A 13141-nucleotide genomic window follows, 5' to 3' on the forward strand; every position below is an offset into this window, starting at 1 on the left:
GTGTGCTTTCTGTTAAGCATCTTTCTTAATGGACGGTTTGTTCCTACACTCTGAATTTCTCTTTAAACAATAGCTTAATCAGCTACCTTGGACAGTTTCCTATCATGGGTGAACCTCAGGGATTCATAACAATTCCCTGAATAAGCTGAAGTCTTTTCCTGAAGCCCAGTTTTTTAAACTCTGCTGCTTATCTTCCTCCAAATTCCCAAACTCGATTGTATCATTGTCGTTATGGAGCTTACCTCATAAATCAAACTCTTAAATTTACCTGGCTTAAACAAAGTAAAACAAAGCAACTCCCATTAGTTCATCTGAGACACTTTTACAGTAGTTATTGCTTAACCTGGCTGGTTCAAGTGAACTGGCTTACAAAGCAGCTCTCAATACTTCAGTGTTTGCAAACAAAGGAGGTATGATCTTCAGTCAGCTTTACTCCTTAAGACAACTTACAGCATTACATTTTCATTTCCCTTTACTAGCTGACTGTGCTCCTTGTTTTATTTCAGTAATGATCCTCCCATTTATGATATTGAAACTTGGACCTGCTTCACATATAATGGATAAACTGCGGTTATTGTGGTATTGCCTTAGAAAATGATTCAGCATGAGAGATTATGAAGAGAAATGTACCCTTTCTTTTCTGAGGCTAAATCACCGCTCATCAGTGAAAGATTTTGTCCCTGGTTAAAATAGGTCATTTGAAGAGATGACATGCCAGTTTGCACTCAAATAACTGCTGCTTCCCCTCAGTCTTCTGTAAAATAGCTCACTCTGTCCATGTATCCTTGTTTTGCTACAAATCTGAATACCCAGAGCAAGCTGCATCTTCATGTAGTACCTTCAGTGATGCTTCTGTGAAGCAGACAAAAGTCTGCTGGTCTGAACAGTGAAACACTGCCTGTTCACAGTTCTGTTTTCATGGTTTTCTATATGTAATACTTGTGACATGCATCACTTATTCTGCCTAGGGTTTGTTTTGCTTTTTGTTTTTGTTGTTGCTTTTCTTTTTTTTTGGGGGGGGGGGGGTGTTTATTTGTTTGTTTAATATAAAACCATTTGCTTGTACATAAAAAATAACTAATTAGGTACACCTGAAGTGGTGATACAGTTTCTCCAGACTTAATGGCCTTCAAACATGTTGTGCCTGCACATGACTATAGGTTCACCACTTCCAGTGGCTAACAAAGATCGTAAATACATTGCTACATTTTTATGGTATGTCCATTAGGAAAACAACTGAAAAAGAAGTTTTAATATAGAAGAAAGATATAGAAGAAAAAGAAGATTTAATATAGTCTGAATGAGGCAGCATCTGTAAATTGGGAAATACTTTGTGTAACTGTTAGCCTCAGCTAGATTAAGTTGCCTGGTTTAGACAGATGTAAAAAACACAGCTGTATTAATCCCAGTCTCCTGAGAAATTCAGTTAGGGTTGGGGTTTTTTTATTTATTCTTTTTGTTTGGGTTTTTTGTGTGTAAATTGCAATTGAGATGTTGAATTCTACTTACAATAAAAATCTTAAAATAATTATTTTAGCTATGTTACAAGAATTTCTCAGATTTCTAGAAATTACCTGTTGAAAACCATACACCTGCAGCTGGATTTAACTGCTGTCAGTTCCTCTCTGCAGACTCTAATCTTTTGCAGTGTTCAAACCTTGACTAATAAGGTGGGATTTAGAGATGGTTTTTGAACTCAAATTCTGGAAATACTTGTATGTAAGTTACAGGGTAGGAATAGTCTCAGTGGGGTGTAAAAAAAAGACTTAGAAAGTAGGGTTGTGTCAAGATCAGCATGGTTTATCACCTCGGCTGGCTTTGCAGAAGCACTAATACATCCTTTTAGAAAAGTCTGGTCAGCACATCTACTGCTTCTACTGCTTGAGGTGTGAATCATATTTTTGTTTGTAGTTATAAAAGAAGGCCCAGTGATTCTTGCTTTGCAGACATTCAGGCTCCATGGTTTGTAGTACATGTTTTCTTTCCTCTCATGCACATTACTTGTGATATCTGTTAAATCTGTATGAGGTAGATGATATGAACAGATTGATGTTTTTACTGTTTCCTGAAAAGACTTGTAATTTACCTCTGTGCTTATTTCATTAATTCTTGCAAATTGGAGACTTAAAATTATTAAGAAATGGTTTCTCAGGATAGAATCTGTTGCGTCAGTATAGCGTAATATATGCCTCCTGCTTTGTCTTTCTCCAGCTGCCTTTGTTTCTTTGGAGCATTAATGTCTCACTTCTGTTATTAGAGTTGCTTATGAACTGATTTGGGAACTGATCCAGCTTTAAAAAACACAGATCTTTAATCGGTATTGCAGTACCAAAAAAAAAATAAACTTGCTTTTTCAACCCGTTTCTTGTAGAAATGGACATACTAGCTTTACTACAGTTCAGCTTTAGGAGGTGGCAGTGATTTTCAATGAAGTAATATATGACATAGAATAAAATTTCATTTCAGTAGAAAAATTACAGGTAAAGATAGAAATCTTACATGCCTGGAGTAGTTACTGTCTTAGAGATGATCTAGAAGGAAGAGAAAAATACTCCTTTCTGTGGAAATAGAGTTGTCAAGGCAGTGTTGCTCTATTATGATGAAAATGGTGGCAGTTTGGAGAAAATTAAGTCATGTCAAAGTTCACAACACTAATTTGCAGTGTTTCTTAAACTCGTCTTGCGTGCACTATAGCAATTGCCACTTCCATACTGTTCTGGCCATGGATTGAACCAATGTAAATACATTATTCTAAGAAAGCATTCCAGATCTGTCTCAAAGAACCAAGATGCCATCTCTTAAGGTGAGACAGCAGGCTAGAAGTTGTAGCTGGTCTCCTTGTCAGTAAATCTTGTATAAGGAAAGCAAACATATAGGATAAAAGTATAAAATCCATTTTGAAGCTTTTCTGCTATTGTCAAAACCACATGGAGTAACAGAATAATTTAGGTTGGACAGGGACTTCAGAGGCCATCTAATCCCAGCATCCTTTTTTAATCAGGGGTAGCTATATAAGACTGTAGCTTGTCCAGTTGAGTTTTCAAAGTCTCCCAAGATGCAACAGCCGTTCTGAACAGCAAGTGCTGAACTTCCCTCGTACTCATTATTTTATTCTTTATAGCTAACCAGAATTTAGCTTTCTGCCACTTTTGACTGTTGCCTCTTGCTCTTCCACTGTGTACATCTGGGAAAGATCTGGTTCTGTCTCTGTAACCATTCTCCAAGTTGGTGGAGATGCAACAGAGTTGTCTGTTAGCCCTCTGTTCTGCAGGCTATGCTAAACCAGCTCCCACAGCCTCTCCTCATATGCCATGTCCTCTGCTCTCTAGATGCCTTAGCAACAGATCCACTGAACTCTCCAGTTTGCAAGTGTGTTTCCTGAATGCTGTATATTCATAGAATTGTAGACTCACAGAATGGTTTGGGTTGGAAGGGACCTTGAAGGTCATCCATTTCCAACCCCTGCGATGGGCAAGGACACCTTCCACTAGACCAGGTTCCTTAAAGCCTTGTCCAACCTGGCCTTGAACAGTTCCAGGGATGGGACATTTAACAAGATTCTCTTTCTATATGGATCTTCAGACAATTTTGATGGCTCATATTTTCAAAATGTGATGGAAAAACCTTTCCATGTATTTAGAAAAGGAAAATGCTGGTTGATGGAATAGAAGATTGAGCTGCAGTTGAGATGACCATTATAAAATACTTAAGAGTCAGAGCTGGAGAAAGTGTAGGACAGGCAGAAAACTTAAGTTTAAAAAGGAAAAGGGTAATTTGGGTGGTAATGTGGAAGCAAAACAATGCAGAGTGACAGTCATGTCCATTTGGGCCATTGGAAATAGCAGGAGAAAGAATGGTCATGTAGGACAAGGAAAGCTAGTGTAATATATCACAGCATCATGAAAGTGTTAGTTTCAGTAGTGACAACTGGAAAGAAAGGAGGTGTCAGAGGGAATGCTTTCTTTGAATGTATCTGTAAATCCGTAATGCCGTGTGGTCATGAATGTGGGCAGGAATTCAGAATAGGACCTAGGTTTTGGTAAGTTATTTGTCTCCTTCTGTTAAATGTAAGTAAACGTATATAACCTTCCTACATTGCAAGGTGTTGTAATGTTTCATTAGTTAGTCTGTTCCATACTTCAGGCACTGACACAAAATTAACATTCCATCTTCAAATGTATATGTAGCAGTAGCAAGAGCAAAGGCTTTTACTGGAATACACTATATGTGAAAAAGACAAAAAGAAGTAAATGTTTCCTTGTAATGGGAGTAAAGAGATGGCACTTTCTTGTAAAGCTTACTACTAGCTTTTTCCCCTGTGCTTTTTTAAGAAAAACAATTATTTTGATTTATCTTTCATAGTTTTGAGGATAACCTTTGGGAGGAGATTGTTTTTTAAATGAAATATGAATTTGGCTTTGTACTGAACCTCCCAAAAAAGGGCTGTGGCTGGAGAATTCATTTTGTATGATTGCAGAAGCAAATGATCTGAGTCAAGTGGCCTGGTCAGATAATTAAGCTACAACAGAGAAAGCTCGCAGAGTCAGTCAGTTGTGATTATTGGTCCAATATGGCTGGATGTCTGGTTCCTTCTGAAAAAATTGAAGTGGCTGTTTTTATTATCATTAACTGGGGAGTACCAGCAACAAATCTGGAAGTATTACACTGCCACTTTAAAGAAATCCAATAAATTTCAGCTGGAATATAAGTTTAATAATGAATTGATGGCTATTTATCTGCTATTCTGACCAACCCTTAGAATTTGAACATTTGCAAGAATAATTCCCATGTTACATGACTGCCCTGTTTCTGAATTCTTGCATCTGTAGGCAGTCCATGAGAGAGTAGCAATAAATGTGTATGCTTAGGTGCTGTTTGTATCTTCTTATTTGGTTGGTTTGGGGATTTTTGTTTTGTATTTGGGGTATTTTGTTTTTTTATTGTTCATTTGTTTGTTTATTATGTGACTTAGTTTAATCATTTTAAAACTACCTCCAGAGCATCTAGGAAAGTTCCTTTAATAGTGAAGTGTTGCTTAAAGTGAGTTGCTTTAAGTGTCTCACACAAGTAAGCCTTGGAAGCATTTCTGAAATATTTCCCTGTTAAGCAAAAGGGATGTCATGAAATGAAACAAAAAAGGAAACAATATTTCATTTGTATGGAAGGATAAAGTACATTTAATCTAAACCAGGCTAGTTCAATATTGATGGTTTACTTGTGGAGTTCAGCAGTTTTAAAATAGAAATCTTATTGGTATTTTCTCTACCACATGTCAGACAAATTAATCACATAGAAACGTACACATGTTGCTGTACATCGTGGCTATCAAAAAGCCAAAGCACTGGCTGTTTAGCAGGGGTTGTAACTTTGAATACAGCTGTCTTAAAACAAAATGTTCAGCTTCTGGCATCATACATAATAACGTTTCTAATGTTTTTAAACAGGTATTAATGTAGTCAAGCTGTGTTTTTTCTTCTGTGTGTAATCATCTGCTCAGTGGTGCACTCTATAACTAGTAGCAGGAGACAGAGGAGTGGCCTTCTGTGATTGATGGGGCGAGGCCCAGCAAACTGAAAGAGTCCCATCTGGATTAGGTTTTGGGAGCAGTCAGATGTTGAGAGGGAGGTCAGTAAGCCCGGCATTAGCTCCCCCTCCTTCGACACCCCTATCATCCACACTCAGGCACACATTGCATTGCTCACACGCCCTCATCTGTAATTGATGCTTGCTTTGGGCAGATGCTGTATGGCCTGGGACTAGAGCAGCTGCTAAGTTTATGGAGAATAAAGGGAGCAGGATGGTACAGCAGGTATTTTCACTTTTATTTTCACTTAAAACTCATGATTTTAGTCAAGCCAGGGCATTTCTTGTAACCAGCTGCACCACTGCATGCAAGACTTCTAATACATGTTTTATTGCTTAAGTCTGAAAGAGAGCAAACTATGGCGGTGATTATATATCTGCTATGCTTGATATATCTAACGGAGCCATTCTTATAACCAGCACGTTTACAGAGCAATGTTGCAATTTTCTTGTTTCCGTGCCCTAAGGATATGATGCAGTTTGGCTCATTTAGCTACAGTATGAGAGGCTTTCTCTAAATGTGAAATATCTCTTGCCAAAGTAACAGAACGCACCAAACAGAAAATAGAGTAAAACAAACAATAAACTGTTAGTTAGACTTTAAAATGCAGGCAAGCAGAAAGGTTTTCGTTGAATAGATTTTTATGCTGCGAATGTGGAGCACTGCATAAGTAATGTTTTCTGTGCTCTCTCTTTTGTGTACAAATACAACAAGCTTGCTTTATTATGTTTTGACACTTTTCATGCGTTTCTTAATTATGAAATCCTTTCAGAGCAGAAGATGCTGAAAAGGCATGTTGAGATCTGAGATACTAGAAGCATTTTTTAAATTCTAAGCTCTTCTTCAAGTAGAGTTAATATATACGGAATAGGAGCGACTTCACCTACCTACATCATTGGAATCCTTTCTTTTTTTGTTCTGGAGAGTTCAACATTTAACCAGAAAGCAATAAATCGGATTTTATACACTGCCACGTAAAGCATATTTTTCAGTTGAAATGTGTTTTTCATTAAAATGCGGGCCAGAACATTTAGCAGAGCCTGACTGTCTGCCATCCTTTGTTCTTCTTTCTGTTGCCAACAACCACTTTTTTTTTTTTTTTTTAATGCACAAAGTGAGCATTAAGGGATCATTTATTCTTAAAGATACTTGAAACTGAGTCTGAAGGGGCAACTTCTGTTTAGCTTCTCATGCCTAGGTTGTATTAAGCAATGTCTGTGTACTATCACCCACAGTTTGGAGATTACTCTGATACCTGAGTTCATAGGCTAATTTAGCCTCAATATTTCCTGTTGATTTTAGGACCGTTTGGTATTTTCATCTTAATGCATTCAATCTATCATTCCATTTATTTGTTTAAGTTCACTGAATTTTAAAGAGCACAACAAAGGGACATTTTAGGTGATTGTATTTAAAGATTGTTTAAAATCTACTCAAATGTATCAGACTGTTGTGTAGTCTGGAATTTCCATCAATCACATGTATATAGAAATGTGTATCTAGCTGACACTGCATTGTCCTCGATATAAATTCATCTTCTCAATAATAAGCTATTCACTTGATACCCATGTGAGTAGTAGAGAACATGTTTATACATATATGGTTTTATACTTCGTTATGATACTGTGTTTATTGAATTAATTGTGAATCATAAATTCACACTGATTTTTAAAGGCAAAGAAAGGCTACAGTAGACACTGATTTTAAAAGATTAACAACTCAGATATGTTGTTATCATTTTAAACTTGAGGTCCACAGTAGAGTGTGCAAATATAATTTTGTGTTTCCATCCTTTCCTTCCACCTCCCCTCCAAAAAAAAAACACAGCCAATTTAATGACCATGCAGTGCAAGTAGAGATCTTGCATGACAGTTTTCTACTCTAAGAATGGTGAGGTTTATGTGCTTTTTTAATGGCAAGGCTGTAAATCCCAAAGTACCTAGAAGTCGCATATGTATCAAGCAAACAAACAAACCAAGCGAAACCAAAATCCAGACAAAACCAAACCAACCCCTGACCCTTCACTGTTGACTTATTGATGAGATCTTAGGTGTAAATAAGTGATCCAGACCTCAGCTTAACAAGTCTAATGAAAGAGGCAGAAGAGTCTCAGTGCCATGAAGGTGCTGGAACTGCCAGCGCAGTGTGCCCTTTCACAATAAATCTAAGAAGTGAATTGTTTGGAATTTGCTGGTAAAACTAATATAAAAGTTCAACCCTCTTAATTAAATATTAGCTGTAATTAGCACTGAGTGTGAATGCTTTGAATATTAATTAGGGTCTCATGGAACTGCTGTCAAGGTTAATGAGAAACAGTAGGGGGGCTCAGCAACATCTGGTTTAGGACTTGAGTAGTATAAAAGCCTTTAGATCAAGTGCACCTGGACATTAGCCCTTGGTCCCTTTGTTGCCATTATTGTTCTTTTTTAACAGCTGCTGACTCTAATGCCATGTTTAACATTTGACATGAAGGGATAGTTTAAGGACCAGCAGTAATCAGCTACCATGTTTCAAAGCCAGCACAGTGAAAATGCTTATATAGGCAGAAGTTTGGTTTACTGTTGTTCATTCTTACTACTTGTTGAAGTCCTTCCTGAAGCAGTTGATTAAAAAATTTAAGGTCACCCGCCTTCTTCACAAGTTTTAAAAATACTTCTTTAACATTTAATAAATGTCTCTTGTGTAATCCAGTCATTGCTGGGTTTAACTTCATCTGGATTTTTTTTTTAAAATAGTGAAAATGTTAGGTAAAAGAAACAAGAAAAGGGACCTTGTCATTTTAATATAAGGGGGTATAAGTATACATTTACAAGAGTTTTTGACCTCCACTGAAAGCTAAAAAGGGCAATTTTCAGTGTAGCATTAACCTTGAAATGCTTGTAGATGTATTCAAATGAGCCTTAGTGACTTAACCCTGTGAAGGAGGTAAATGTCACTGTTTTCATTTTAAAGATGGTTGAATAAAGCAAACTACTTGCTCAAGACCACTGAAATAGTAGCAAAGATGGGAAAAAATTAGGGAGTGTTTGGTTGCTGACATAAAGTTTTAATTTTTTAGGGCACACTAAATGCCTTTTGCAAAGGAAAATTTATTTTTCCTTTCTAAACCTGCCCTGTACAAAGCTGTATTCCTGTGCTGTGATTTTGCAAATATTTAAAAGCTCTTGAGTTTAGGACCAGTCACGTCAGAGAACTGATGGCTGAATTACTTGAAATTGGCTGAAAATATTCGTAAATATGAAATGTGAAAGAATGTCTTTTATTTAGCCAGCCTATTTTGAAATGAGGAAATCAAGGTCTGATGAGTACAAATAAGCAAAATCCTTACAGCAGTCCTGTGCAAGTACTTGTACATGCTTTGGTGGACTAATAACATAGTATTCTAAAAAATAATTGAACTTTTACTCAAATATTCATTTTTACACTGCTTGATATTTAGATGGATAATTTTATCGTGTATGTCAGCTCATCTTGAGTTTGGGGTTGTCCCTGTATTAATGGCCTCTGATGCTGTGTCATCTACAGCATCACCTTTTGGACATCTTTTATACAGGTTCTGAAACTATTGTATACATTTCTGCCCCTAGAGTTATTACTGTGTGGTATGAGCAGAGTACTGAGTCAGAAGTCACTGATTGATAAATGAGCATGCTCATCTATCCATCAGACAGAAAGATGGGTCTATCTAGAAAAAGATGAGGGCATTTGTTTTTAATTGGAATATGCAAATGATATACAATTGTCTTCATATTTAAAGCTTTAAAAATTTTTAAATTTACTTCTTTTGCCAGCCTGCAACATAGAATTTTTCTTTAAAGATTTTTATCTTAATTTAAATTTTTTTTTATCTCTGATGCATTTCTAGATTCAAATGTTTAATATTTTGATTTGATCTCATTATTTTTTGTATTTGTAGCATTCATTTGTTCAATACAGTGTACATGATAGTATTTCTAAATATCTCATAGAACATTATTTCATATAAATATTTTCAGTATACAGTTATGTTAACAGTATGTATCCAGATCCTGCTCTACATGTAGATTGTTTGTATTGAGTTATGCAGATGGTAAGTCAGGATGGATCGCAGACTATGGGCTAGCCTTGTCAGAGCCCTGCATTGGCAGTTGTACTCAGTATCTTCTGGAATAAACTGAGCCTTGTCCCTCTTCATTGTCCAAGTTGAGACATTGACCTTTCCCAGTTGAAGAATAGTCTACAGTTATCCAGAGAACAGAAGATTTTTTTGTCTAAATGTAATAAGATTAGCAAAATGGATTTAATTCAGATAAGAAATTTTCTCTTCAAGATACAGCCATTGTGCCCTTTTCAGGCCAGCAGTCTTAACAGCACTGCCATCACTTTCTGTGTTACCTGTGTAGGATAATCGCTTATTTTATCTCACATCACATTTCTTTTTCCTTTTTTTTTCCTTTGATTTTTACAGGGTAATCAGGAAGCTACAGCACCTCCTGACACAATGGCACAGCCTTATGCCTCAGCCCAGTTTGCGCCACCTCAGAATGGTATCCCTGCAGAATACACAGCCCCACATCCTCATCCAGCTCCAGACTACACAGGCCAAACCACTGTTCCAGAGCACACGTTAAACATGTACCCTTCTGCTCAGACACACTCCGAACAGAGTGCAGCTGACACAAATGCACAAACTGTCTCCGGCACAGCCACAGTAAGTCAAGGTTATTTCTAAAGCAGTATGCTTCCACTTACATGTGTTTTTATTGATAGCATTCTTACGCTACACTGAACAGTTTTGCACTTAATTTGTATCAGACTTACCATTTCAAGGTTGAAAATTGGTCCAATTTTATCGTTGAGCTTGGAGAACACAATTTTGGTGGTTTTGGAGCCTCTTAGGAAGCATGGGAGCTTTGCAGAGTCTGTAGGGTTTTTTTCTATGGTATTAGACAGATGAAATGATTAATAGCAAGCCCACGGATCATAGAATAAAATTTGACTAAGTCCAGTATGGAAAAAAATTGCAAAAGAGTGATTGTAAGTATTCATTTGGAAAACACAAGCACACACCCTGAAAACAGGCTAATTTTGTTATTTTTAGTGACCTCTGTATTCTTGAGACTTATGAGTAGTTTTCTGTAGAAAAGTCCATTTAAAGGTATTGTGCTAAAACTACTTGTGGAACTGTGTGAATGAGCAATGTGAAGATCATGTCTGTAATACTGTATTTTCTAGAGAGCTTGTTCGTGCAACCATTACCAAAGTTGTGCATGGATCTGTGCTCAACAGAGCAGAAATTATAGACTTTCCTTGTATTTGATTTATATGTGAAGTTTTGAAGTGTCATGAATTATGCAAGAGACTCCTTGGATGGCCCTACCTTGTAATTTAAGTCAGACATTTCACACATTGATAGTTTAGTGCTTCTGTCTTAATTCTAGATTGGGACCAAATATATCAGTGCCAACAGCTGGCAGCTTTCTGAGCCATCACCACATGTGTTACACGTGTAGGGTCTAGCACAAAACAGGCAGCACCCTGCAATATGAGCGTGTGCTTGGACATCTCTACTAGCTGTCCACAGCCTTGACGCAGCCATGCTCCATTCCTCATCATGCCTCCCATGGAATATCTCAACCTAAAATGTTTCATGCATTAGGGCAAGAGGAAGACATGTTCCCTTAAATGAGTTGTTCTGAAGGTCTATGTTTATTGCCATGTCACTGTTTTATTTTATATGGGTATAAACAAGAAAGAAAAGCAATAGCAAAAGCACAAAACAATATTCCTTGCTATTATCATGGAGATGTGCTTGTAAATTAATGACACAGGTTTGTGGCTTATGCAGTAAAATGTTTCAGTTTTTCTGACTTGGTAATTTTTTATTGCTCCAATTGTCCCTTTCCTCTAGTATAAGAAAATTTAGTTTGAAGAGCATCCTGTTTACGTATATCTCATAGTATTATTTGCAGTGTTCCCTCTTAGCCATCTCTTTGCTAAGCTAACTTCTGGTTCATTCCATCTTTTTAAGTTTTCTTCCATAATAATTTTTGATTGTTGTCAAACTCCTTCTATGCCACTGTCATTGGTTCTGAGGAGGAACTCTAAGCGGAATAGATACTCGAGAAGATACTGGATATTGAATATTGTGTTTCTTGCCGTCCTAATCTCATTCTTTTTCTATTCTACTATTTTGATTGCTCTTGTGACCACTGCTACACATTCAGCAGCACACTGTGATGCCCAGCTCAGCTTTCTCATTTTTTGAAGCTGTTGGTCTGTTTGTCTGTTTGCTGTTCAGTTCTGAAGTAAAAGCCTGTCAGTGCTAAAACCAATGGTAAAACACCCGTCAACATGAGTGGGACAGGAACTCATCCCTCATCTTTTGTTGCTTTCAATTTATTGTGTTTCTTCACCCCTTTGGATTTCGCAGTTTGAAGAAATATTCATTTCTTTATCAGAAAAGTCAGGTATGTGTTTTTCCAACATTTTCCATGACAAAGGCAGATGTGAAGACATAATTTGGGTTGTCGTGAATCATCTTCAAGTGCTCTGTTCAGTCCCAGCTTTAGCAAATCCAGCGATTCCCCTGAAAGCTTCCTGCTTATGATATACTAATAGTATAGTACTTATTTTCATATCCTTTGCTGTCTGCTCTTCCTTCCTTTTGGCCTGCCTCTTACCCAGCTTGTATTTTATCTGTCATACACTCTCTCCTTTCTAGTTCCACTTGGAGTGAATTTCCATCCTCTAAAGCGTAACACTTCAATTCCACTAACCTTTTGTATTTGGGGAATATACTATAGTTATTTACTCTTCTGTTGTGGATCCTTCTTCTGCCTTCCTGTTTCCTTTCTTACAGAGGAACACATGTAACTTTTTGAAGTAGCTTCCATGCAGTTTATAAAGAATTAGGTTTCCTTACTTGTGACTTTAGGTTATTTTTGAGAAAGTTTGTTTTGTTTTGTTTTGTTTAAGAAGATACTTTTTCTAAATTGCAGTGTTATATTAAAAGTTGTGGATACTTTCCCTCTCTGGAGAATAATGCTTTGAAAATACAAGTTTACAAGAAGTGTATCTTTATGAATCTCTGTTGTTCAAAGTAGCCTTGACTTTTAACATTTCTCACCAGTCAGTTTTACAAATTTACAGTCAAATACTGTTTGCACAATTTAATTAGGGGTACCTAGATCTAAACTCCGTTATGCTGTGTCTAATTAGTATTGCACTTAACACACTGTGGAGACATTTTAAATAGGTATGTGCAGATGGATCCCAGGTATATTTGACATGGGTTTCATAATATTATGAGGGTCCAGCTGTGTACATCTCTGTAGATTAAATAACATAAGTTTTTATGTTATGAAATAGAGCTTCAACAGCATTGTGTGAACATCCCAGGGAGGTAGTGAATGGTCCATCCCTGGCAGTGTTCAAGACCAGGCTGGATGAAGCCTTGGGTTATATGGTTTAGTGTGAGGTGTCCCTGCCCATGGCAAGGGGGTTGGAACTAGATGATCTTGAGGTCCTTTCCAATCCTAACTATTCTATGATTCTATGATTGTAACTCTGTGTGGT

The 13141-nt window shown here is 37.0% G+C and overlaps 1 protein-coding gene across 6 annotated transcripts in view; it reads left to right on the forward strand.

The window, feature by feature from the left end:
- RBFOX1 (RNA binding fox-1 homolog 1) overlaps window positions 1–13141 on the forward strand; it is a 1270800-nt gene that overhangs the window by 1126617 nt on the left and 131042 nt on the right. For all 6 annotated transcript variants that reach the window (XM_034065465.1, XM_034065469.1, XM_034065467.1 and 3 more), the window contains one exon: window positions 10032–10274. In XM_034065465.1, coding sequence (XP_033921356.1) covers window positions 10032–10274 — 243 coding nt within the window. The remainder of the gene's footprint in view (window positions 1–10031; window positions 10275–13141) is intronic.

Source organism: Melopsittacus undulatus, chromosome 8, assembly GCF_012275295.1.
Source record: "Melopsittacus undulatus isolate bMelUnd1 chromosome 8, bMelUnd1.mat.Z, whole genome shotgun sequence".
NCBI lineage: Eukaryota > Metazoa > Chordata > Aves > Psittaciformes > Psittaculidae > Melopsittacus > Melopsittacus undulatus.